This window comes from Oreochromis aureus, linkage group 18, assembly GCF_013358895.1.
Source record: "Oreochromis aureus strain Israel breed Guangdong linkage group 18, ZZ_aureus, whole genome shotgun sequence".
NCBI lineage: Eukaryota > Metazoa > Chordata > Actinopteri > Cichliformes > Cichlidae > Oreochromis > Oreochromis aureus.
The window spans coordinates 23,828,605-23,856,236 of NC_052959.1; the positions used below are offsets into that span (position 1 = coordinate 23,828,605).

General features: G+C 38.4%; 1 protein-coding gene across 2 annotated transcripts in view; it reads left to right on the forward strand.

Moving 5' to 3' along the window:
• Positions 1-27,632, forward strand: part of LOC116313386 (collagen alpha-1(XI) chain-like) — an 80,297-nt gene that overhangs the window by 18,064 nt on the left and 34,601 nt on the right. For both annotated transcript variants that reach the window (XM_039602184.1, XM_031731067.2), the window contains exons 5-32: positions 2,680-2,808; positions 5,861-5,950; positions 6,345-6,443; positions 8,301-8,594; positions 9,717-9,782; positions 10,620-10,661; positions 11,022-11,084; positions 13,394-13,468; positions 13,844-13,927; positions 15,877-15,933; positions 16,376-16,429; positions 16,516-16,569; positions 16,939-16,992; positions 17,106-17,159; positions 17,872-17,925; positions 18,033-18,077; positions 18,810-18,863; positions 18,954-18,998; positions 19,989-20,042; positions 21,118-21,162; positions 21,353-21,406; positions 21,502-21,546; positions 22,195-22,248; positions 22,339-22,383; positions 23,299-23,352; positions 23,450-23,557; positions 24,598-24,651; positions 26,934-26,987. In XM_039602184.1, coding sequence (XP_039458118.1) covers positions 2,680-2,808; positions 5,861-5,950; positions 6,345-6,443; positions 8,301-8,594; positions 9,717-9,782; positions 10,620-10,661; positions 11,022-11,084; positions 13,394-13,468; positions 13,844-13,927; positions 15,877-15,933; positions 16,376-16,429; positions 16,516-16,569; positions 16,939-16,992; positions 17,106-17,159; positions 17,872-17,925; positions 18,033-18,077; positions 18,810-18,863; positions 18,954-18,998; positions 19,989-20,042; positions 21,118-21,162; positions 21,353-21,406; positions 21,502-21,546; positions 22,195-22,248; positions 22,339-22,383; positions 23,299-23,352; positions 23,450-23,557; positions 24,598-24,651; positions 26,934-26,987 — 1,980 coding nt within the window. The remainder of the gene's footprint in view (positions 1-2,679; positions 2,809-5,860; positions 5,951-6,344; positions 6,444-8,300; positions 8,595-9,716; positions 9,783-10,619; positions 10,662-11,021; positions 11,085-13,393; positions 13,469-13,843; positions 13,928-15,876; positions 15,934-16,375; positions 16,430-16,515; positions 16,570-16,938; positions 16,993-17,105; positions 17,160-17,871; positions 17,926-18,032; positions 18,078-18,809; positions 18,864-18,953; positions 18,999-19,988; positions 20,043-21,117; positions 21,163-21,352; positions 21,407-21,501; positions 21,547-22,194; positions 22,249-22,338; positions 22,384-23,298; positions 23,353-23,449; positions 23,558-24,597; positions 24,652-26,933; positions 26,988-27,632) is intronic.

A 27,632-nucleotide genomic window follows, 5' to 3' on the forward strand; every position in this document is an offset into this window, starting at 1 on the left:
GTCTGTCTGCTGTTTTATTCCTCTTTGCTTAAAAATCAAATGTGAAATGTGCACATTTAAGAAACAAAACAGCCCACATTAATTTTCCTTACTCTTATGTAAATATTTAGTGAATTAAATGGTTTTCCTGTGCATTAAAGATAAATTGGCAGACCTTTTCTTTGATTAGTGGCTCATCCTTTTTTAGTTTTTTTAGTGTCTTTTTATGTCCTGCTCTTTGGTTAAAGTTTGCTGTCAAAGCAGGAGATGACAGTTAACATCTGTCGAGGCTGTTGTATTACACACACAAGCACATTGTCCGCAGATCCATTTCCATTAATTGATTTATTCTAGTGTGGCTTAGACAGATGATTCATCCCATTATGTCCATGCCAACTCTGAGGAGATCTACGCCATTGCTGTGGATCATTCCTATAATTCTGAGGAAGAACTAAAAGATGTCAGAGAGCTGTGCAATGCAATACAGACACTAACATCAACAAATGCACCAAAATGCAGACAAGGAATAAATCCAGGGTGGAGTAGAGCAGGAGGAGGGCAAGGAATGAGAAGCTGATTGTGGAATTTGGGGGTGACTGAATCACTGTCAGGCTTCATAAATGGGCCAAGTGTGTGTGGTCTTTTGAAAATCCCTGGGTGACATTTTTGGACTCGTGCATATTTTCTTGTTATAGTAAATATATTGTTGCCTTGTCCAGTGCCATTTATTTTCCTTGTGATTACACATACAAACTATGCTTAAGTGAAGGAACTGGGAAAGCATGAAACTGAAAAGTTACTGTCTACTCATAGAAGAAAGAGGAAACAGAAAGAAGTTCTGCTAAAATCAGTGTGTCTATGTTATTAACTGTTCTATCTTCTACCATTGAGTTTGGATACATTTGTAGTAAATTACAAAAAGTGAGCAGCTAGAGCTAGAGTGTTAGTTTGAGCGTGGCTTTGTCATTGTAGCTTTTGTTGTTCCTTTCAGTCAGTGTTACAGCAGGTGCAGGTAAACTCTTTCTTTCCTATTGCTTTACCAACATTTACCACCAACATCTTCTTTCTCTAGACAGGTTATCTGTCTTTACATGGAAAATCTATGTATGCATACACTAATGGAAAGATGGATTTTCAAATGAGTCATAGGCAAACATAATTATGATAATTGTAGAATTAATGGCACATATGCTATTAACATCCTTTTATTAAGCCATATGTCAAATTTATTTACATATGTTAGTTGTTGTTTTGGTTGTTTAATAGGCTGTTGAAATATACTGGTCACATATGATGGGAGCACAGGGCGGTTAGTCTCTAATGTGTTCCAGAGATCTAAGCTTATACAGATGTTGCCTCTTGTAATTTAATGCAATGTGCATGTATGTGCTTCCTCTTTAGGGGCCACCCTGTTTGTGGCCTCTCTTCACCTTCATGCAGGACTCAGGTTATGTTCCTTGTTTGTTTGTCCACTGAATTACTTAGTCCAGGTGGATTCTGAAAAAGTCAGCTGAGGTGCCCATATGGTAGATGGGTATAGATAGAATGCTTCATATCAGTAGTATAGCAGTTCCTGGTTTAGAAATTCCTTCGGAGACGATCATGGAAAAAGAGCCTTTGGCTGATGAAACAGTTGGGAGCAGGGATCTAATTTCCTTTTCCAAAAGCTCATGAAAAACAGACAGCCTTAGATAAGTACAGACCTTGGTTATTTATCTGCTGTGTAAGGGGACTTGCCGTCCCTCATGGCTGAGATGGGGGGGAACTGTACAATAGCTCTTTTTAAAAGCTTACAGACTCCCCTAAAGCCTTGATTCATTCCATAAAGTTGCAGTTAATTAATAGTTAAGAGACTACTGCCTCTGGTACTGCACAACATCTGCCTCGTTGTTTTATTGTCACATTTTATTATCACTGTGCTGGTGTAAAGCTGAACAATCAAGCAAGAAGAAATAGGTGTATGCTACATGGGCGTTAACATTTGGTTTCTATTTGTAATTGTGGGAAAAAAAGAAAAAGACAAGAAAAAGAAACGTTAGTGGTGTCTGCAAAGAAGACTGTCTGAAAGATTTGACATTAAATTTGTTTTTCTTTGCTTTTTTTCAATAAGCTTTATGTGATTGACAAAAACAAAAGATTGAAAGAAAAGGGATTATTGATTAAAAAGGTCCAAAATGTAATCCTGCAATGGGAAATGTGAAAAGCAAAATCTTAAATGCAAACCCCATGGAACATTACTTTATTTAAATTCTCTTCTGTACTGTTTAGAGACCTGGACAATACAGTTTAACTTAGTGGGCTGGATTCTGGATTAAATGAAGATAGATTGGGCTACTGTGCTAGGGTTTTTTGTTTCCAGCTGCAGTTGGGAAGTGGTCTGTTCAGCTCTTTTTCATGCCCCTGACTAGCTTCTACTCAGCAGTGTCTGAGGCTTCCTGGTATTGGAGCTATTTGCCAAACCAAACTGGAAAAAAGCTGCTTTTGCAGAAACTACACTGAACTAAATAGCACTAATGGCCAACTCATATACTATTGTGAATTATTCACCAGAATGTTTATGTTGAGGGACACTCAGAATAAAACAAAACTCTGGTAATGGAATTTGCAGCCGGGAAACGTGCATCTTAATTCGTGACTCTGTTGTCTTAAAACTTTGTTGACTTTTTTTCCGCTGAAAGTCTTCTTCTCCTCTACTTCCAGGGTGACATCCAGCAGCTGCTGATAGTGGCAGACCCCAGGGCAGCCTATGACTACTGTGAACACTTCAGCCCCGACTGTGAAACCCCCAACCATCATGACACCCCGCAGGCTCAGGAACCTGAGTATGAGGTCAGTACTGGTGTAGGTTTAGAAACAGAGATCAGGTGGGAGCAATATCTCTTGCTTAACTGAAGCAAAAAAGGAAAAGAAAGCTGGGAGAGAGGAGGGGGAAGTAGGGAGGATTTTATAGAGAAGAGGCAGGCAGAGAGAAATATTTGTGGTAAGTGAAAGAATTAAGGAAACAGGAAGGGAGCAAATATGTTAGTAGTAGCAGGAATTTAGAAACAGGGTTTTATTCTTTGATGTTTTTAATAAGAGTCAAAGATAAGTTAAAAGGACAAAAAAGGAGACTGGGATAAATGACATTTAAATTTGTAAAATGGAAAGAATTGAAAGGCTGGGTGTAAGGTGTAATTACATACCAGGTGTCTGTGCTTCCTCAGTGCAGTTTTGTATACTTGCCCTGGTTTAATGTAGCTCAGTTTCAGTCTCTGAGAAATAAACGAAACAAAAAAATAATTTCAGCAATTTGTGTGGAAACTTTTTACAAACAGTCCTCCATGAATAAGAACGTACGTGCACGGGTTTCTGTGTCAACTCTAAATCTGTCATTTTCTCCACTTTGTGTTTTACTAGTGGAAACATGCTGACATATCAAAATACATGGTTTAGTTTGAAATGCAAGTTTTATTACCACTGGCTCCCAAATACCACTTGTTGTTTCTTTAGCCAGATTTCTTAATTGAAATACAGTGCTTTGTGTCAGGACTTCTTTTTTTTTTCCATATTCATTTTTTTGTTATTTTGCTAGTTCAAGCCGTTCTGCCGGCTGACATTTTCCTTCAGTATTTCACTAAATAACTGATGAGCTCACACTGGAAACTTTTCTTTTTTCTCTGCCACAAAGTCTGAGCCCACTTTGGAGTGGCCCCGTGATTTATATCACTAACGAGTTCTGCAGGCTCTGCCCCAACTCCCAGGGAAATTTAAGCTATCCCTTCCCCAGCTAGACTTCCAGTACCTGGAAAAGTCGACTTTAGATTCTTGGTTTTTAAGAAAAAAAAATCAGGAGCTGGTTCTCTATTCAGAAATATTGGCTGTAGAGTGGGTATGGGTCTTGGAAAATGTTGCTTCATCATCAGGTTAGTTCTCAGCAGCAACACAAGAAGCTTGTCAATTCAAATAGACAGCAGGGAATGGTTTGGCTTTAAGAACCTTGTAAATCTGGTTTATTCATTGTTGGTTTCTGTACAGTTATAACAAGAATGTTCTTCCTTCATTCCAGATCAGTATTTAAAAAAAGTTATGTACTCCTGCACAACTGAAAAACATTTCCTGAAAATGACAAATCACTGTTGAAAAAGATATTTTTGTGCTCTTTTAGCCAAAACTGTTACATGTACCTTTGTTAGGAGAAATGATTTGGTCCTGAAGCAAGTGGCCATGAACCACATGTTACCAGCTTGGTTAAAAGAGCAAGCGGAGTGATGGAGAAGGAAGCTGGGGGGAGTGCTCTTTTTTATGAGCACTCCTTAGTATTTACGTCTTTCATCCATGCCTGTGGTGAAGGCCTTCAGCTCAGCCAAGCACTTCAACACCATAAATCTTTATAAATTATTTCTTCATTCTCTATCTCTATCTCTCTCTCTCTCTCTTTCTCTCCCTCCCTATTTCCATCTAACCCTGTCCTCTCTCTCTCTCTCCCTCTCTCAGTCATTTCAGTCAGTCTGGCCAGAACTTCTCTCTTCTGTGACCTCTCCCTCTCTGGGCCGCTGAACGGACGCCAGGCCAGCCTTGCAGCAGGCCGTGGCTCTTTTATTGTTTTTATGAGCTTAGCAGTTGTCCAGGGACTAATATTTATTCCTGCGCATAGAGTGTAGCATTAGGGGCTGGTCTGGTAACTTAATCTACCTTGCCTCTGTTTCGACAGTGTTAGGACAACTAAAAGTTTCTTTTTTTTCTTTTAAAGAACTACAGTGACTAATTTGCATAACTCTTTGTTGTTTATTGGCAGTATCACAATAAATGCCCATTAAATGGTGATTTTAAGTATTTAAACATATAATACACATCTGCTTTCTTTTGTCTAGGGTTAGATGAGAAGAAGCTAGAAGTAGATAGAAGTCTGCTGTTTTTACTGTAAATATGAAGTTGAAGCCAAAAGATGATGAGCATAATGCATTTTAAAGATAATTTAGACCATATGATTTATTGATTCGTCTTAAGTCGGCCAAGATAAAATGTTTCCTTGTTCCTTTAGTGTTTCTCCTAAGCTAAGGCAATTTTCTCCAGGCTGCAGCTTGATATTTAATGACAAGCTTTAAGAGTGGCGCTCATCTGCTCGTCTGCCTCATCTTAAGGGGCAGGTTGAATTAATGTTTAAATATATATAAACAGCAACATAATGCACACATCTCCATCATCACCATCTGAAGTTGATGAGTACACGTTGTTCAGATAAATGCATTGTTTTCACGTGGACTATTCCAATACCCCAGTGGGTGTGTGTGTGTTTTTCTTTTTATAGGAGTCAGGTTTTAAAATAGAGGAACAATGGTTTTATCCCCTGCTGCTCTATCCTGTATGCTCCCCATAATTTACCGTCATGCGGTGATTCTGTACAGCTTGAGTTTTGTCTTTTAAAGAGCCACTAATGAAAGCCGCCAGCAATTGTTGGCATTCAAATTAAGCAGCAGAAGCAGATACGTTTTCACTGGCATTGCATTAACCCATTAACCTCCTGTCAGCAGCAAACAAGAATCTTAATTGTTGTTTGCTTGGTTATGTGCAGGAGGGTCTCTCAGAGGAAGGGAAAGCATAAAGGAATGTTCCATTCATCCATGTGCTAAAAGATTTCATTTCCTCATATGGATGTAAAATCTCCCCCAACATCAACCAGTCATTGCTATTTTTAAAATAGCAAGAAGCAATATATTTAATGTTTTGTGTGGTTTAAGTTTGGATTTTAACCAGTTTTGAGGAGCATGAACGCTTACTTGCCATGTAAATGAAGTACATTGTCTGTAAATGAAGACATCGTGCTGCTTTATTTACATGATCGCACCAACTAATTGATTGTGGATGCCTCTTTTTTTTTTTTCCTTTTTTTTTTTTTTTACAGTACACTAACTATGAGTACGGTGATAACTATGACTACAATGACGGAGCGATAACCACTGACTCTTCCCCAACCGAAGCAGCCAAAACTCAGGTAAAACTTGACGAGCAGTTATTATGGGTGTCACCAAGAACGGCATATATGTATGGTTTCCTTTTTTCCCTTATTTTAAGTTTTTCATCGTCTCATTTTTGCCCTGTCTGTCTCTGTTGGTCTTATTTCTTGGCTACATTTCTTTTATTGGAGAAATTGTTAGGTGCTTTTATTGCTCATTATGATACATATTCTGGATATACTTAATTCTGTAACAATAGTTTCCACAAGTTTATTACAATCATAATTATAACGTTAGCTCTGTTTGTGTTTCTTTGTTTGAGAAAGGATGTGCTAGAGGCAGATGAAGACATCTACATCACCAGGATTGGCGATAATTACTGAATTTTACCCGTTACAAACCTTTCCTGTGTTGTTCTTGCTCCAATTTCAGACAAATGTGGGTGGAGACTATTATACAGATGAGTTTGACTACACCGTAGTGGATGGAAGTCAACCTGAAAATCCCACTGATACTGCAGGACAAGGCGAGGTAACTTTTTAAAACTGCTTATTTTTAAAATCCTGAGATTTTAAAAATAATGTTTGAAAACTAAGCTATGGGAAAATGTCCTGAGGTCTATATCTTATAAAATTACTTTAATTCTATAACCATGTTTGATCACCATCAGGAGGTACAGGCACAGTGAAAGTTATTTCTGGTTACACACATGTCAAATATGGTCATTCCACACAATGTGATACTAGTTATGCAAAATGTTTATTGTGCTGTACTTTTTGCTTTTAAGAGCAACCAGCAGGTTTTAATGAGGAACCTTGGAAAGATTACCATAGATTGTGGTGAAGAGTTATTAGAAACTTCTGGGAACTATCACAGATTTCTAGGTAAACTTGTTTGTGGCTGTACATAATTAGTGGTTGGTTGATAATCTCATTAGGATTTTAAATTTAGTATTACCTTAAATTTTGGTTTTATTAAATTAGATCAGTTTCATAACCATGAAAGTATTTGTTAAAACAAGCCCTGCAGGATAAACTTCCACTGAATGTAGAAAATTATCTGTGTGTCATTGATTTGAAATTTAACATCTGGATTCCAGTTTTGTTTCAATTCCTGGTAAATGGGTTTAAAATGAAATGTCAGTAAAACCGTAAGGCATCACTGGCAACAAGACAGATTTTTATGATCATCTTTGGAGGTCACGATCCAACACGGCATCATTAACATCAAACAGCCTACTCCACTACTTGATTTCCATGAGAAACAGCTTCCAACAAACCGAGTTTAAATAAAGACAAAAGCAGGAAAAGTTTGTCATTTAATGAACCGTAACCAATGGAAAATCACTACACAGGCACATCCCCTATATTTCTTCCATAGTCTGAATTTGGCAGATCCTGTTTTAATTTGTGCTAAACCATCACATAAAACACAAGATAATGAGGAACATTTGGGGGTTCAACCAAAACAATATGATAGTGTTCTCTGGCAGCCAAATGATCGCTGATTGCTTTGTGTGTACCTTAAGGTAGATAATGCAGCTTCAATTAGCTCAGGACTCAGGTTAATTTAAAATGACGGGATAGTGGAGTATCCGAGGGAAAAAAAAAATATTTTGTAGGAATGCATGTCTAAATACTGAGGATACTGGTGTAGTCGATAGACAATGCTAAAGTACAAAAGAGTATTGGTGGAAACTCCTGGCTGTACTGTGGATAACTAAACATCATACAACTACTGAGAAAAATTCCTATGAGATGCTTGGATATTTTCCCATTGCGTTTGACATCAATGCAGTGCTTCAGTTTCTGCGCTTACATTACTTTTTACTCTTTTAGCCCTGATTTATTCTTCATCGGACCAAGGTTCTTCAAAATATTTGTATATAAGCATTTGCATTATTATTATTATTATTGGATTAGATTATTTAAGATTATGTTGTCTAAATTACCCCCCTTTTTCTTAACGATGTTTCAGCTTTTAGTTTGAATCATATGGTGCCTTTTTTAAGTGATTGGTTTTTAAAAAAATATGTCAGTTTGAAATTACTCCAGCTGTTTTGCAAGGAATAAATAATTGCTATATTGATGATATATAATATAAAATATTGGTATATTGATGTGATTACAGATGTTAATCTTAGTAACATTGCTTACTAACAATACACATGTGGATTTGTACATTTAGCTGTACCAAATTAGACATGTGGATGTGTGTAGAACTGACTAGAAAATTAGTTGCCATATAGTACTTTTGCATAAACAGAGTGCTTATTACTACTGTTTTGACTGTGTAAAACACATGAATCATTGTCATTGGTCCCATGGTTTCATTTCACTAACCAAACCTTGTTGTTCTTTCTGTTTGCATTGCCTTGAATGATCCCAGGCGTACGTAGTGGATGATTACATCACTGGTGTGGAAGAGGTCGGTGTGGATCCCACTACTGGTGTGGAAACCGCTGCCCCAGTGGACACCCAGGAGAAGGTGGACCCAGGGACTGACGTGTATGAGTTTAAGGAATACGACCTGAATGCATATGACAACAAAGAGTTTACAGAGAAGCAATATAATTATGAAAGCTATGATGAATTCGACTACAACGCCAAGCCTACATCTGTACCACACGAGGAACATGTTGGCCCTGGTGCTCCAGCTGAAACAGATATCAAAGAGAGCAGTGTAAGTGCTGGGCTGCGAGTCACGCTGAGTCACGCTGAGAGGGATGGGGGTCGGGAATGGAGGGGGTAGAGGTGGTGTTGAGGAATGTGGAAAAATGGAGAACATGTTGATGGCATTTGTTTGATGGGGTGTTCTCGGTGCTCTTTGTGTTTGTTTTTTCTAATGTTAGCTTGGATCGTTCTGCCTACTCAGGGACAAAACTCAAATACACAAGTAGAGCACAAACACACACCTTGTCTTCTACACATAAGCAGATGTTGACCTTCTATGACCTCTTGAACTCAGTGACCCTGGACGTTTACCAAAGATGCTTTACATTAGTTGTCTGACCAATTTTGATTTTGGATCTATGTAGTCAGTCAAAATCTACAAATACGTATTTTCTTCATTAAATCCATCTAGATCAAACTATGAAACCAGACAGAAATTGCTGACCTAGTGTCTATTGTTACTTGTTTCCAGCCCTCTACTTTGCCTCAGGATTCTCAGTATCAGGAAGTGACACAGGCTCTGTCTGGATCTTGGCTTGAGATCTGTCTCCTTAGGTTCAGTCTTAACTGCTCAGTTTGTGCTTTCCACTGCACAGTCTCAGCCTTTCTCTATGACTTTCTCATTAAGTACCGGTTTCCTCTTTAGGTTAAACTGTACAATCTTGTGGGTTTTGGAAACACTGCGGTTGTTGCTTTGTGAATTCTTCTCATGTTAAGTCATTGTATGGATAGTGTCAGTTAACGACCTCTACATTCATGCTCAGTAGGGTCTTTTTTGGCAGTTCCTGGCTTTTGGGATAACTAATAAGTAGTAGTCAGACCATATCCTAAATTATAGCTTCTTGCAAAATGACATTTGATATTTTTTTTTCCAGTAGAAAAAACACCTTTTTTTGCCTTGAAAAAGTATGCAAGAGACTAGTCATCATTTTGGTAAAGTTGTACTTTTTGTGGGCAATTTTGTCACTATTTTAAGTATAGGAGGCTTCAGGCAAGACATCTGCTGTTCGTTGATCTCACAATTTGCATTTTTGTTCTTTAAACCACTGATGGTCTGTCTTTAGAAACAAAAAGTTAAGCTTTTGTTTCTGTTTTTGTAAAGAAATTCACCTGGTATGTCCTATATCTTTAGGTGCATGGAGGTCAAAGGTACCTGGGAGAAAAAGGAGAGAAGGGCGAACCTGCTGTCATAGAGCCGGTAAGTGAAAAGTCTTTCTCATCTTTCTCTTATTGAGAATAAACCTTTCCATTAAAGGTTCAAGTTAAATAAATAGGTACATACTAACTGAGTAAAATATTTAAGAAACAAACATATTGCTAAGAATAATTTAATTGTAGAGATCTTAATACTCTAATTCTCTACACTGGTCTGTGTCTGGTAGACTATATTCTCTTTGTTATTCTAACCAACATTTTTCAGACAAATAGCACATTATCATAATTATTCTCAGCCCAATTTCATATCTATTCACTATGTTACTTGCACGCAGTGATTTATATGTCTACAATCAAATTCTTTGCATATTTTTTTAATTGTTTTAGAGGAATTTCATCAGATCACAAACATCTTTCAGACTTGATTTACTCTTGTCTGTGTCTTAATTTATTTCAGTGCAAAGTAACTTTAGCTGTTTCATTTTACTTAGGGCAGTGGCAGCCATGGGTAGCTTGCCTTCTGGAGAGATTCAACTTTTATTTTACATATATGCTGTATATACAACCACAGTCTTCACATAAAGAAGTCCCTCAACCTATACAATTTGCCACTACAGGCTAAACAGTGTCCAAAATAGCAGCAGTAGTTAACATCTCCCTTCCCATACTGTTTGTACCACCACAGGCTCCCATTCAAGTCTTTGACCACACACACATTTAGAAGTATCAGATAACTAGAGCACTGGTCATTTAGCTATGAGTAAGATCCTCAACATCAAACAAGCATGTCTCTTATTTTTTGCTTCATTCTCTATTGCCTGTGGGCAACAACTTGCGGGATGTCCTATAATGCTACTGTATCCACTTTTTCCTTATTCAGGGGATGCTTGTAGAAGGACCCCCAGGAGCCCCTGGCCCAGCAGTGAGTATCACGTTCTCCCACACTCCTGTCTGGCTTCCACAGATGGAGAACAGCTAAAGAAGGAAAAAATGTCTTTATGGAAAGAGCGTCAGTCCTGATCGCCAATGAAGCTTGAGCTGGGAGAGACTGTCAGAATGTGTACTTGTGCATGAATGTGTGTATGTCTGTGTCTGTGAAATGCAAGAGGAGGAAGGGGGTATGAGGCTGTTTCATTTTGAGGCTTATGTCTTTCAAACCAGTGTCTTTGCTTCTGTCTTTGTTGGCTTATACATATAAAGTGTTGGATAGACTGACTGTGGTGGGAATGCTGGTTAGCAGTAGCTTGGATAAAATGCTAAGTGTATGTACGTCTGGTTTCAGGGTGTTACTGGTAACCCAGGATTGCAAGGTCCCCCAGGTCCACCAGGAGACCCTGGTCAGAGGGTGAGTGAAGGTTGCAATAATTGTACAACTGATTAAAGATGTATTTGAAAAGCTTTTGTTTTCTCCTCGTTATAAAAGCTTAAAATACACTTGTTGTTAAATTAAAGATAACATATCTGCACCTTTGACTAGTAATTTACAGAGACGTTAAAAAAATATTTAAATTTATTACTTTATTTATTTTAAATTGTGAAAATACTGTAATGTAAGCTCTAGATAGCCATTAATTCTTCATGCGGGATAATGGGGTTCGGTAAAATAAAAAATGTCTCTGTGTTTGTTATCCTTCTCTGTTCTTCTCTACTGGAAAGCTGTGAAGCATAGTTTCAGTGCCATGGAATGAATAATACAATTGGACACAGCTTGCTACTGCGGCAGTAGGAGGGATTAGTGAGTGGTGCAGGGAAATGAGATGCCCATAAACTGTCAATATAGCAACAAAGAAAGGCTCTGAGAAGTAGGCCTGGTATGCTTTAGGATTGGTGAGAAATGCAAGGAATTGGCTGTAAAATATGTAGAAGCATAAATTGTCCCCAAACATTTCTTTTCTCAGCCATGTGGGATTCAACTCATTTATTTGATTGGTTGGTTACAACATAAGTGTCTGTCCCCTCCAGAAAGCTGGAGCTCAGCTTGCATTTTTCCAAATGTGACGATTGCTCTGCAGCCCCCCTTTCATCTGCCTTTTAGCACATCTACTCTCTCACTAGAGATTAACCATATAATTGTCAACATAAAAATACACCAACACGCCTCCGTCAGCATGGCCAGTACAAAAAGCCTTTTGTTCCATTGACTAACAGTGATCAAAAATATTTTGTTAGTCTAGAAGTCCTGTCCCCCTCCCTTAACGACCCCATGAGAAACAGTCTTGCTTAAGATTGACAGGGACATTAAAAGTGACTTGTTTCTTAAGTCTGGTGGTTTTCCGTTGCGTAGGATCTGCCTGCACTCAGCGTTTGATCTGTTCATTTTTTCTCCCTGCTTTCCACTGAAACATTTTCCCAGCCATATAGGACTTTCATTAACACTAGAGGCCACTATGCTTACAATAACGGTAATGGATGAAGCATATTCACAGCAACTGAGAAAATGCAGATCAGAGCACGGGGAACACATGGCATCAATTTAAGTAGTCTGAGATTGCCGTGCATGACTAGACTGCAAAGTCGATGCTGGTTTCCTCAGAAGCAGGAGGTACTATTTAGGCTTGATCTTATTTTAGATTATTTCTTTGTTTTGGGGGGTTTTTAAATCAAAAATATCTAAAAAATTTAATTTCTGTTCATACTGATATCTTTTATGCCGATATTTTTATTTGTACATATTGTGTTTGCAATACAGAAAAATTAGACACAGATGCTGACCATTTTAATCACATTTGTAGTGACAATGGTAGTGATTTTGCAAGCTTGCACCATAACTTTCAATGCTTGTTAATGGCATCTGAATATAGCAAGGTAGGCGTATTACAATGCAAAGCTGAAGTGTGCATGTTGGTGCCTAAGCTGAAGTAGAAAGTATGTGGATATGAAAAGAGATGGAGCTGAAGGCTGACCAAACTCAGTATTAAATTAACAATGTCAGTTTGGCCAATGGCATTAAAAGAATCTATCCCTTTCGAATTATGTATTTCCTCAGACCCTACCCGTTGGCCACAAATATTCTTCCTCTCTTGGGGTGAACTTTAAGATTAGCAAAACACTCTCCATTTTTCATTCAATGAAGAAATTTTAAATCCCTCTAATTTAATGAGCCTTATTTCCTCCCTAGGCCACGACTGTGGATTTTTAGTCTTGGTAAAGTCAGTGATAATAATAAATAAATACTTTAGTTGTGGTTGAATTAATCTTAGTAGGATTAGTCAGTTTTCTTTTTCAGAATAAAGAACAACATTGCAGAAAAAAGACTTTGGCTTTGAAGTGATTGTTGGAGATGAACAGGGGTTTACTGTGAACAGAGATTTCTTTAGTTTCTGCCTTGTTATTATTGCAGATGTTATTTATTAGGAGTTTCTTCTTCTTATTGTTTGGACTTCGCTTCAGCCCCTTCAGGGTATGGCATTAACTTTGGGATAAGCAAAGTACTGCATATCTTATCTTAACCACATACTAATTATTCATAACAATGTTGCTTGCCTGCTTACAAGTTAACTGAAGCACTGGCTGATTTGAATTCAATAATTTGGGGGTTGTTAGTTAACTGGACTCCTGTATATTAAAATCTTTTGAATTACAGTTTTGCAGTTAATTGGTATTCTGTTACTTTAGCTTGATTGTTGATTTCTCCTCTCTCCTGTGGTTCTCCAGGGCTCTCCTGGGCGTCCTGGTATTCCTGGTTCAGATGGTGTTCCTGGGCCTTCAGGGACAATTCTGATGCTTCCAGTAAGTCTTACCGCTTTCAGAGCTGGTCATATTGCACTCCTTTCATCTCAGGCACTAGCTTGTGAACTTGCTCCATTTAGTAAGTTTACCTCATTGCATCACCAGTAGGCCAAAGGATTGCAGCCTTATTTTCTTTGGGTTACAAATCACTTACCTTGTAAATGTCAGCCAGTGCAATGGAGTAGAACCAGTGACTGAGGCCATAAAGGCTAGGCGACAGATATTTGACTGTGGTGTGTGTAAGAAGTTTTACCAGAACACGGTGCAGATTTGAACACACTCACCGGGGACGACCACTGGACATGTCACACTGTAAAAACAACATAAGTCAGTTTGTTTTTAATCATGTCCCTTTCCTCCTTTTGTGGCTGACAGTTCCGCGCAGGTGGTGAAGCACACAAAGGACCTGTGATTACAGCCCAGGAAGCTCAGGCTCAAGCCATTCTGTCTCAGGCTAGGGTGAGTATCATTGGTAAATATGAGCCCAGAGTTAGTAAAATTAACTTGGAAAAATTATTTAGAAGGAAAGGAATAGCTTGTGATCTGCGACATACTGCACCATCTAGCCAACATGATGGAGACAAAGTTATGGCAAACTTTGCCGCGGCTGCCACTGCTTCTTGGTTAGTAGTGATTGTTGATGATGTCACTGCTGATAGAAGTAGTAAGATGAATACTGAAATGTACAGGGCTAAAGTCTCTGCACAGACCAAATATGACCCAAAGTATCCTTCAAAAGCAGTCCAAGAGTTTCTCCAAGCAAAGAAATGGAATATTCTTCATTTTCTAAGTCAGTCACCTGATCTCAGCACAATAGAGCATCATTCGTAGTTACTAAAAAGAGAATTGGAGGCCATAAACAAGGAGCAGCTTCAGTGAAGGCCCAGCAGAGTATCTCAAGGGTGAAGTATTTAGTTATGTCCATGCCATCTAGACTTTACTGACTTACTTCACTGATTCTGGACTTTGGACTTGAATGAAGGATTTTCATTCAAAAATTAAAAACAACCCTTGTATTTATAATCATTTTATTATGTTTAGTTATTTTTTAGCATCTGAAAATAGGGCACTATGTATTAAAATGGCTGTGATAGCTAAACAGTTAGTCCAATAGTTTTGTTAAATGTGAAAGTCTGCACTCCAGTCACACCTTGATTGGTTGATATTGTGAATGAAGTAGCTTATAGGCGTATGTACGGGTCAACTGGAAGGGCACGGACTGTGGCAAACAGTAGGTTTTCAAGGATGACAGAAGTAGGTTACATAGAACTGATACAGTCACGTCATGTAGACCATCATACTTTTATAGTTATGTATCTGTTTATGGGGATGAGCTTTGACATTAGGCAGATGTAGTTTCAAAAGTTGGGAGTTTGGGTAAGGCTTAACCTGATCTCATCTGATTTTAAGCCTTTAAACCTATTCTAGTAGAATCCTAGTAGAATATTCGAGTAGAATATGAAATCACTAACCTGAAAATGACCATTAAATAACAGAAATTATAGTAAATAATACCAGAAGGAATCATTATTCATAAATCCTATTAATCGTCATCTGAACTCCAAGATATGGACCTGTGTCATGTTTGGTAGTATATAAATGCAGCACAGATGTTCACACCCACTCAGGGATCCAGACAACCATAACACTGTTGAAAAACAGGTTGAACACATGGAGTTCATTAAGTATTGCACAAATACTATATATTAACACATTCTGTGGAGTTGGAGGGCTACCAACACTGGAGTTTAGTAATGTCTAGAAAGCACTTGTCACCTTTCTATATTTGTCTATTATGCCAAAGGTTTGGTCTAATGGAGGAAATAAACAAAAAGGGCCAAAATGTTCTGAGTGTGAATTATTTTCACAAATTTTAATTATTCAGGGCCGATTCTTAAACGTGAAGTGCTCTTCAGTGCTTCTGTATTTAGCTGTTTTCCTGAAAATACACATAAGTTAACAAATTTCGATGATTCAGTCTTGGTATAGCATACTAGTATAGCTAGCATTCTTTAAATTGGCGATTTATTTCATTCAGTAGTCACACTGCAAATAAATTCCAGACATCATTTTTGGCAGTACAATGCTGTGGTCAGCCATGAGCCGAGTGGTAAACCATGAACAAGAACAAAGTAAAGTTTGCACTCTGTAAGGTTCCATGTCCGACAGAGGCTAAAAGAAAGAGTTCTTATTAGCGTTTTCTTTAATAGTTGCCGAACTGTTATGGTGCCAAGATAAATTCACCCTTTAGTACAGGTATTTTTTTGCATGCAAAGCCGATTCAATATAAATATTTGAAACAAAGCACTTCAAGCTCTTCTAGATAGATAAATAGACAGATGTGGATGCAAGAGTGCCTCTGCAGTTGGTGACAAGCTGTTTATAGGTTGCTTCTGTCTGATCCACAGCTGGCAATGAGAGGTCCTCCAGGGCCAGTGGGCATGGCAGGAAGATCTGGGCCTGTGGTAAGTGCTGTTTAACACACATTTGCACATTTTAAGCTTGAGAAATACAATCAATAATTTGAACTTCTTATTGTCTACCATTCTTCTTAAATCCTTTATTGCTTCCTTCCACACTCACAGATAATGTATCCACTCACTCATACCCACACACTACCACCAGTTTTGATTTGATTCCATCGATCTTTATCCGTTTTAAATTATTGCAAATGACTTGCTTGTGATTTTTTTATGTCTTGGTTGTGTCTTGGATACGACCAGTGCTGTCATCCAGATGTTACATTTGTGTGTTTACATCCACATTAGTTTCCATTCCAACCTGGATTATACTGATTTCCCAGTGAAATAATGAAATGACAAAATGTCTGGCATCATTGAAGATGTGTTCATGCACTAAAACAATGTTGGTGTGTGTTTTCGTATCTGTATTTTTCATTCTAAATAGGGAGGACCTGGTGCTCCTGGACTTAAAGGTGACGGTGGTGATCCTGGGCCACAGGTAGGATGAAAATCCTTTGTTATATTATCTTTTCTTTAATTTTGTTATTGTTGCTTGATTGAAATATTTATATATCTTTTCCATAGGGACCCAGAGGTCTACAAGGCTCAACTGGTCCACCAGGAAAATCAGGAAAAAGGGTAAGAGTACTTTCCCTAAGGTCTTAGGTCTCTATACTGTCAAGTTTTTAATGGTTAATCTTCTCCAGAACAATGTTGTATTACAATAGAAGAATATGTTTAAATTCCTCATATTTAATAAAATATGAACAGCACATACAGTTTCCAGAGAGAAAAGTCTGTTTCGTTTCAGGCATGGCTACATTTCAAATAATTCAGCTGCACCCAATAATTGTCTGTGTTTAAACTCAAAGTTGTGTTTATTTAAGCATGAAGTAGTTAGAAAAATTAAAGCATCATCACTTTATTTTCAGCAAATATCCGCAGTAACTGAATATTTTTCAAATAAGATTCCTGTAGAACTTTACGTGATATCTGCATGTTCTCTAGGGTCGAAATGGAGCTGACGGTGCACGAGGAATGCCAGGAGAAGCGGGAGCCAAGGTAAACTGGATACGGGCTACGTTTGAAGCATTGTTTGGGGTTCGCTGTGTCTTCAAAGTGATACCTGCCATACTGATTGATACGCCTTACCAATTCTTGCTATGCTTTTTCAGGGCGATCGCGGTTTTGATGGTCTCCCTGGTCTTCCCGGAGAGAAGGGACATAGAGTAAGTATCAAAGGAGCAAATCTGTCTCTTGTTAAATGCATAAAGTCAGAGGACAGACATCACAGAAGACTTATATCTGGCTCCAAAAATAAAAATCCCAGAGTCCCAAAGTTATCTTTAGGCCCAAACACTTACTGCCCTTGAACGACACATCAGTGCTGATTTGACATTTAAAGGCCACTCCATCCAAGTCATGTGCACCCAGTGCTGACAGACATAACTTCTGAACCAGTGGAACTCATTAGGGCGTTTGACCCAGTTATGAAAGATGGGGTTAACTCATAAACCACTTGGGCTGACTTTAACCCGGCCTGGTGGTAGTTGAAGAGTGCTGATTTTAGTGTTTGTGTATCGTGGGCTATATGGAGAGCCCAGAAAGACAGGACAAAGATCACAGAGAGGTATTTCTAGACAGGGTTTCATGTCTTATCCTATACTAAGTAATTACAAGGCCAATCCCTTAACAGTATATAAATAGTGGAAACCATATAGGTCCATGCCAGTTGTGGTAACCGTGCTTACTGTAGATTAAAGGCAGTTTTGTTGCTGATTTTTTTTTTACAGCATTTTCTGTGTTTTCTCAATTTTTGGCCCGTGTTACGCCTTTTTAATTAAAGGATTGTTTCTTTTTTTTCTTAGTTACAGAGATTCTTTCTTGACCCTAACATCCTAATGTTTTTTGATATCTCTCTTCTGTGATTGTTTTCCCCAGGGAGAACAGGGCTCGACAGGTCCTCCAGGACCCCCAGGAGAAGATGGCCCAAGAGTAAGTACTCTAGCACTTTATCCAAAATCTAGCTGGTCATGTTGACATTTTTCTTCAAAATTTCATAACATCTGTTAATAATCTACTATTTTCTTTTCTGACAAAAGGGTGAAGATGGCCAGGTTGGACAGAGAGGTGTGGCTGGAGAGATGGTAAGTGCATTTATTAGCTGTTAAAACAAGATTAAACCACCATGTCAAACATCAGAATTTGCTGAAAATATAACCATGTGCTCAATTTTCATACTACCACAGGCCTCATCCCCTCAGTTTATTCATCAACTTTCGTCTGATATAAACCTATAGCCCTGCAATCCTCTCTTTACTCCAGCTATAATGACATTCCTCTCTGGGAAGGACCATTACCATTGTATTCTCGACCTTGCCAAGGCAGAAAGGCTTTGCATAACAGATCAGAAAATAGCACCATGAATGTGTTTTTCAGTTATTACTTTCCAGAAACTGACATATTCTGCCCAGTGCTCTTCAAATGGAGCATAGAGTTGCAATAGAAATAGTTTGCTCCCTGGTATACCCCAAAATAGCACAATCCTTTTAAAGGGTCAGTTGTGCAAAATTTCATCATCCACTGTCAATAAGATGAAAGACTAAGTGCGCTGATTCTAAGTGTATAATTTTAGGCTTTTGACATGAGGAATTGCTCTCATGCGTATTCTGTGGAGTAGTTTTCATAGATGACCACATGAGGTCAGCATTTCACATGTGTGGGAAGTCGTAGAACATTGATGCCATAATTTAAGCATTTAATCTACACAGATACACCGGAAATGCAAAAATAAACAAATAAACAATCAGTATAAGAACTTTGTGTTTATGCATTAGTTTATACAGTTTTCTTCAGCTTATATGTGTCTTAAAATACAGGGTCCTAGAGGTTTGCTTGGCCCCAGAGGGTCTTCTGGCCCCGCAGGACAGCGTGTAAGTATAGTAAATCCTCATCACTTAATCTTCAAACTGTTTATCGTGTCCTATTTCTTCTTAAACAATATCAAAAACTGATCTCTTTAGGGTCTTCCTGGTCTTGATGGGCAACCTGGTCCTAAAGGAAATATGGTAAGGAATGTTTTCTTCATAATAAAGATAAATGAATATGTTCATGACCAACTAAGCAGTTTGTTACGTTTTTCTGTTTTTCTTCTGCATAACATGTCATTGGCCTTTAACCCCTGTGTTAACATAACAGGAATCCGGCCCTTTTAGTCATCAGATACTAGTCAAATCATGCTGCTCAGATTTTCTGCCGTACTTTCTGCCCACTCAAGGGTTTAAATGGAAAAGTCTGTATGTCAATGGTCCCATCATGGATTTATCTTCCTGTAGGGTCTCAGTGGGATGTGTGAGTGAGGTTTGCAGATCAATGGTCAAGACAGTGAAACAAGCCCACATACTGTCTGTGGTCACTGAGTCAGCAAGGCAAAGAAACAACCACCTGAAGAGGAGTATAGAACAATAGGCATTCAGTGTGTTTCTCATTAACGTCTTGAAAGTTGGCGTTGAGCTCAACATTCCAAAAGACAAGAAACCTGAAATTACCACTACGATAGGACTTCCATGAGGGTTTCTAAACAATTATGGCACACACAAAATTCTCCACCATATGGGCGCTTTTAGAGCACCTTTTACTGGAGGAACATAAGAACAGTGGGTGAATCTATTTAAATGCACTGTCAGGGAACCTGGAACACTGTGAACAGAGCCTCTTTATTTTGTTTGTTGTAACAGCTGGAGTAGATTTCACATGGGTCTCTTCTTTTGTTTTTTATGTGTTTGCATTGTGACACACTGAATCCCAACAGAAATGCCAAACAACTCATCACCATTCCGATTAGTCTCATACCTCATCACTTTCTCTGTCTCGTGCTTTGAGTGAATCAGATTGTTGTTTGACTGTTTTTAATCTGAAGTATCCAATTTCCCCTGCAGTAATGTTATTCTTCCATTGATAGTCATGCATAACAAAGCATACAGTTGGGGAAAAAATGCATTAATTGCGATCATTGGAGATATTTGCAACTTCATTTTTGTTTTCTTTCTTAAATGCAGGGTCCACAAGGAGAGGCAGGGCCTCCCGGGCAGCAGGGTATGCCTGGTCCAAATGTAAGTTTTTTTTTCTTTGCTCTCTTGTTTTCTGTATCTGTCTCTTTATTTAAAACCTTACTGATCAGTCAGTCTCTCTGACTGCTTCTCCAACTGTCTCCTTTTTTCTCTCTCATCCTCCTTTTGCTCCCTTCCTTTTAATGCTCTATCCTCTCTCTGCCATATCCACTGTGCAGCAGGGAACCCGATGACCTCAAATGATCAGTCGCACCTCTGCTTTTTCAATCAAAAGTCCATAGACGTGTTTTTTTCTTTTCCTTCCTTCTCGCTTCTCCCTATATGACGTTCATTTCTTTAGCTGCTGTAATTCTGTCAGAAAACTCACACTGAGGAAGAGTGAAGGATTTCCAATAACACTGTTTTGTTACTGTCACAAAAAATAGCATCTCTTGTGTCCAGTTGAGATTGGACATGTTGTACTCATTTGACAGAACTTAACCTAATTACAATGTCCACTTGGTGAAAAATATTCCATTATTGAGTCATATTTAATACAAAACAGTGCTCCCGATATTTTATCCAGGGCTAAATGGCCATTGCCAGGTAAGATTTTCAGTCCTGCTGACACTTGCAGCCTGAACAGGATGACGTCATTCTCTTGGAAAGTATTAGTAGGAACCTGTCCTGATGGTATACAGGTTGAATAAATAACTCTTTCTTTTTAGTTAATACCTGGCTAAAGTCAAACTGATGCCTTCCAGCGAAAGCATTGGCCCCTTGAAAAATAACACAGCTTGCTTCTAAGAAAAGCTGCTATTAACATTTTATTCTTCGCTGGTTGAATTGTCAAGAAGTCTCCAAGAAGTGTGGCTTTAAAATCACTGCAGAAAATAATAAACCATTTGCAGAGCTGAATGAATAGGTCTGAACTTGTTGGAAAAGGTAAAATGGTTGGAATAATGAAAGGGAAAAAAGCAAATCTGTTACAACCCAGCAAGTGACGCATAGCACACCATAAAATAGGGTATATGTTTCCCCAAATGGACATATCAGGTGTTTGTTTTTATTCAAAATGAATCACTTCTTTTCCCACATCATTTAAGCCTTCTTAAATATGATCTGCATTACCTTTCAGGGTCTTATTGGTCCTCAAGGTCCAATCGGGCCTCCTGGTGAAAAAGTAAGTAAAGCCAGTTCCCTCTTTGTCCTCCCCCACAACTGCAAATGTTTCTGTCAGGACCTCATAAGTGATTTTGCAGACATACTGCTGAGCTATAGGCCTTACTTGCCTCTCTGAAAGTAGCTATCTGTGTGTCTGTATCTCCCCCTCTATCTGTTTCTCTTTCTATCTGTTTCCTTTCTCTTTGTAGGGACCTCAAGGGAAGCAAGGTCTGCATGGCCTAGCTGGTGCCGATGGTCCTCCTGTGAGTAACACATCTGATTACTTTTTCATTTTTTCTGTCATCTTGACAAAATCCTAAAGACCAACTGTTGAAAATCTCTAAACTTCCTTCCGTAGGGTCACCCAGGCAAAGAGGGTCCTCCAGGCGAGAAAGGAGCAGCTGTAAGTATGATGCAAGTTGGTGCTAATTTAGTGTTACAGAGAAGTGTCTCATTACAGCTGTTCCCAAAATGTATCAAAAGTAGCACAACAAAGGAAGGGGTGGGGGGAGGTCTGGCAGTCTTGTCAGATGCAGTTTAGTCTGCGGAGTGCGCCTCAAGGTTAAATGTAGGCAGGCAATTCAGATGCTATCAGGTAAATTGCCTCTGAAAATACCAGACCCACACATAGTGGCTTGTGATTAGTCACTTTGTCCTGTGTTACAAACCACAGTAAGCTGGCATTAACACACACAGAGTTTTTATTGAGTGAGTAAAGAGGTTTTACAGTATTATTTCATGGAGTTTTAAACAGTAAATACTCTCATTTTAGATAGTATGGTAAAACAACTGAATAAAAGACTGAATAAAAGATATAGTATTACTATTCTTTATTAGTATTAATAATAGAGTAATATGTTAATAATACAGAATTGTCAGTGTTAATATTGAAATTGTGCTATTATATGCAATTTGCAGTTTAGCTTGTGAAATGTCTTTTCTTTCCTGTCCTGTCAAATTAGCATTGTTAGCTTTTATTTATTAACCTAAATATTTACAGAGTTACATAATTTTCTCATTTTATTCCTGTTTTATTTTTTAAAATCGTTAGGGTCATCCAGGTCCTATGGGATCCATCGGCTACCCTGGGCCTCGCGGTGTGAAAGTACGTGCCATTGCAGACATACAATACCACTCTGCCATGAAAAGTTTCCCTAAAATTTTCCCTAAACTTCATTTTGTTCACTTTCTTCAGGGCGCTGAGGGAATTAGAGGCCTTAAAGGTGACAAAGGAGAAAAGGTAAACACTGCTCCAGCCTCTTTTTTACCCACACTTGTTGACAGATGTCATTCTGTTGAAAATGGACCCATCAGAGTAGTAATTTCTTCCCAAATGAGGCTTTCTTCGAATCCAGCAAGTGGAAAAACTCTTAAAGGCCCATCACACTGGCAGTTAAACCCTCGTGCCACTGAGCTGTAATGGAGTGTGGAACATTAAACTAGAATGAGGCTGCTTTGTAGAGCGGTCTCAGTGCAGATGGATCTGTTTCCATTCTTTCCTGAGATTGCATTGGTTGAACTTATCCCATTGCTCGCTCTGTGTAAGTTTTAGGGTCTTTTGTCAGAAAATTTAATCCCATTTTCCCATCACTTTAAAATTCATAGCATGTTTTTACAACATCATCTACTTTCATGCTTCTGCCTTAATAAAATCCAGTGGCATAGCTCTTTTTACCAATGCAAAGTTACGATTTGACTCAGTTGTGATTTATTAGTATTTGGTTTAGTGGTTTCATGCATCGTGATATCTGTGAATACTGACATCAGTAGCGGAAGCAAAGAATAAAAACTATAAAATATTGAAAACTGCTTTCTCAACTTGAACCACCAGGTGTCAGCAAAGTAACTTCAAAACTCCCTGTGTGAATGCTTCATTTAAATGACCACTAGATGTCACTATAAATCTTTCTTATAGAGCCCTGACACTGTTGGAAAAAGTAACTTTCACAGTGCACAAAGCCTGCTATGGTAAACTGTCACTGTGATTTTGTCACTTAAATAACAAACAAAGCTAAGTGGGTTCTTTTTCACTATACATATCTTAGCTACTTATAGCTAACATGGCTTAGCTATCATATGATATATTATATTTGATCAATTTTGTCTCTTAAACTCTTAGTTTTAAACATGAGTGCTTGATGTCGTTCGTCTCCAGGGAGAAGATGGATTTCCAGGATTTAAAGGTGACATGGGGCTCAAAGGTGACAAGGTAAACCATCATCTCCAAAATGACAGCTCAGGTTCGCAGTTACAGAGTCTGACAGGACAATTAAAAAACATTTTTTACTTTTTTTGGTTGTCTTTAGGGTGAAAATGGCGTACTAGGGCCCAGAGGAGAGGATGGCCCTGAGGGTCCTAAGGGAAAGTCAGGACCCACTGGGGAGTCTGGCCCTATGGGGTCAGCTGGAGAGAAGGTAAAGAGCCAATACCTACAGGAACTGAAATATAAAATCTCAGATTCCTATTTAATGTTTTTTGTTGTGCTGAAGTTAAAGTTCATCTATAACTGTGTAACATTAAGAAGTGCGTGTTCAGTTTAAAATACTTTTCATCATAACACATAATACATAAATACTTTATTATCCAGTCTTCAGACTTTTACAATTACTTTGTAGCCACCTGTCTTCAGCACTAGAACAGTCCCATTTTTATTTCCATGTGTAGCTAACTTTCTTCATGGAGCTGTCATTTTGTCACAGAGTTTCTTACGTCATACTTTAGTCTAACACACTATTATTGCCATAACAAGTCAATAACACTATAACTAGATTTCAACTATAAAAAGATTTACATCACAGTTGTGTATCCTAAAGTAGGTGGGCAGTGATCACTCTTTTATTCTAGCCATATTCTAATGAAAAATACAGTAATAAACTTGATCAAGAGATTATCTGTAAATATTATAAAGTTATCTTAAAGATATTTCAGTCATTTATTTTACATTTGGAAGTTTAATTTGACACATGGATGCACAAATATGACCAGGTACAAAAAAGCTTTTTATTAATTATCCTATTAGTGCTCCTTTTGTTTCTGCATAACAACACATTTCATTTTAACTGACATCTTCTTCCTGAATTGCTCAAGATTAGTACATATTACCAGCATCAAAATCAGATATATTGGATTCATACTCAAATTAGTGTACACATACAAGAGTTGACCTTATTGTAAAAGCATGTGGGATAGTTACATCAGATTCTGTGTAGTTCTTAATGACCATACGCCATCCGAGATGGCCAAATTGGACCAAAGTGAATTCACAATTAGCAGAAATGCCTCTGCATGGATGATGTCATTTTCATAAATGTGGGATTCAAAACTTTCACACGCCAGAAATAAAACTTTATATTTTACAATGCTTCTGTGAATTTCAATAAAGTTTACAGGTCTGACTGCCAGTGTCTCTAAATGTCAATTGATTCCTTTTATTTTGGTTTTTCTTCTTTTTTAGGGAAAACTTGGAGTTCCTGGATTGCCTGGTTACCCTGGAAGACAAGGGTCAAAGGTGTGTGATTAGAGTACATATATTTTCCCTTTTTATCCAATACTGAAGATAATTTCCAGCTGTAGGTGTTCAGTGTCTTGGTCAAGGGCAGTGTAGATGGTTGACAACACAGCATGGCTGTCACTGTGTTTACTCACTATTCTGCTTCAGTATCAAGCTGTTTGTATTTGTGTATCTGTGCACAGACTCCATGTGTTTACATATATGAATCTACAGAAATCTATATTGATTTTCTCTATGACTTCACAGCATTTTGTTGGCTGATCAGCATTGACCCATATCTAAACCTCTTACCACGTGCCTTTCAAAAACCTGATGACTAACACATTCATAAACACAAATCCAAGCAGACACCTACTGTACACTCTCCAGGCCTCTTTTAGAAGCTGTAACTGGCACGGTCACCTGCTGTAGTCATCAGCTGTCCTCCCTCCTTAAAATCCAGGAATACTCCAACAGCTGACCATTGTGCCACGGCACCACTATCACAATGTGCTGCTGCAGCTGGTTCCTCTCTGCTGCTGTCAGCACTGACACCCTCGCACTGATACGATGGGTCAGATACAACTTGATACAACATCCATTTAGGAACTGCTCTGTTAATGTCAGCAAAATGTGAGCTGTGGATATTCCTCAAATTGAGTAAGCTACAAAATACATTTTGAAATGGTTACATTTCAAAACTGTATATTTCAGTAATTTGTATTTACTTTTTTAAATCATTTACCGCCTATGCTAACTAGAATGGAGCTTTTCAAGATTTGACATTTTAAATTGTGTAATACACAGAGTACAGTAAAGGTTATTCAGTGCTATTAAGCATAGCAAAACCAACAAATCTTTGTAAACAAAGGGTGTCCTCAAGGATTTTCACTTTAGTCAAACACCATTTTTTAAAGGGATTATAAAGACATCCTGACTTTTCAAATACATAGACTAAATATTTTTAAAGATTTTTTTAATATATATTTATCTGGAACCCAACCATCCTTTTTGGACTTCCATAGTTCCTAAAAAGTTAATTCTATTCCCAAAATAGATCATGTGCTGTATGAGACAGAACCTGCTCGTCCCATGTTTCCATTGCAAAGTATCAACAGTGTTATAAAATGTCAAATTGTCCTCAGGAGTATGTTCAGGGTCAAAGTCTTGGCCCATTAACAGCCTTTATCCCCCTCAATCAGCCTGTGCATGAATCCCTCCAATGGCTGTGTTTTTGGCTGCTGCACCCCATCACTCTCTGTTAACAGCTTTCCCACACTGTTAATTCTGGATGCCATTTGCAAGAGCTTCAGTAGGCTGTCTTATCTCCATGGTGCAAGTCGTGCTTGTCCAGTACCAGCTCTCCTTTCAGTTTACCATAACTGCACCTCTGTGAAAAACAAATTAAGCAGCATAGATGTCCCTTTCCTGCTGTCTCCACAATGTTGAGCTGTTTACTTCTTGCGTTTCTGCCCACGCTGCCCTGTTGTGGCGCCCTTGCCTATACTGCACAGAATTATTCCTTGTATACATATGCATGTCTGCAATAATGAGCACTATGGATACCGCATAGTGCATCATATTGTGCATCAGAGAGCGTTTTAAACTTGACACACCTATATATGCCCGTGACCTTGGTGCGCAGCTGGGTCAGAGGAATGTTTAACTTAAATCGGTTGAACATATAATTATGCTGCCTAATTCTGCATGAAGGGAAGCTATATTGGTAAGCTGCTTGGTACTCCTGTTAATTCATCCAACAGTGATTACCCTCCTAGTATTTGTTTGACTGGCACCATTCTCATTATCAGACAGCACAGCCTGCAAAAGTCCAATAACTAAATTGCTGATGGGTAACAAAGGAAATCCACCGTTTCCGTTTTCTTTGTCTTTATTTACTCACACTGCCAGTGTTATCTTCCTCCTCACTAGACGCTTTGCTAACAACCTAACAACACCTTTGTCTGTCTGTCTGTGTGTCAGAAAGTGTCAAAGTGACTGGGTTCTTTTGATGCCTTAAAAAGAAGGTGTTCAGTTTTCTAAGGGGATGACAAACTATAAACTGCACACCCAGTAATATGAATCGGCTGGCAAGTTAGTCTTTTATGTGGAAGGACTGTACAGTTTCTTATTAATTAGCCCTGTTCAGTAAAGTGCAAAAGGACTGCTGCTACTTCTATAGTCTCCCTGACATTGTTACAGGGCAGAGTGTTATTTTATGCTCTCGAATATGTGAATGTATTTCTCCTTTTGCTCACTCAGTCCCTCTCTCTGACTTTTTTTCTCTACTTGCCCTGCAGGGCTCCAATGGCTTTCCTGGATTCCCTGGGGCAAACGGCGAGAAAGGAGCAAGGGTGAGGAAAAAAATCATTAAATACATGCATACAGAGTCACTCAGCTTTCCTAGTGATCAAGCGGCATCTTACATCTTAAAAGGAGACACACAATTAAACTTTGACACTGCAAGCTTGGATCTGGTAGAAAACAAATAAATAGATCTACCTACTCTACTGTGTGTGTTTAAAAAATCCCAACTCGATTCCAAACAGTATACTGTGATTGCATACAATTAAATTAACTCTGAAATTTGTTCATAGTACCAAAAAGGCCACTTGTTGTTGAATGCTGATGTGACCTATTAGTGTACTTTTTGAACTACACGGCAGAAATATGTACATGAACATCATCTTTCAAAACAATCAATCTGTAAGAGCCTTCGGATTTTGACTTGATGCATGCTCAATCATCCAGGTGAGTAAATCCCAAAAGGTTTATTCTGTTCATCTGGACATCTGGCCATCCAATTGACTTCTTCAGTCTCAGCTGACTGCAGGTTTCCCCAACCTTATAGACTGTACATTTGCACAATAACTGAACCTAGCCTACCGAAGGGTCTGATTTTGACCCTGAAAGGGATTTACTTTCTTTTAGAATGTGGTTCACATTTTATACATATCTCCGTACAATTTTTTCAATTTTTTCTATACATATTCTGTACA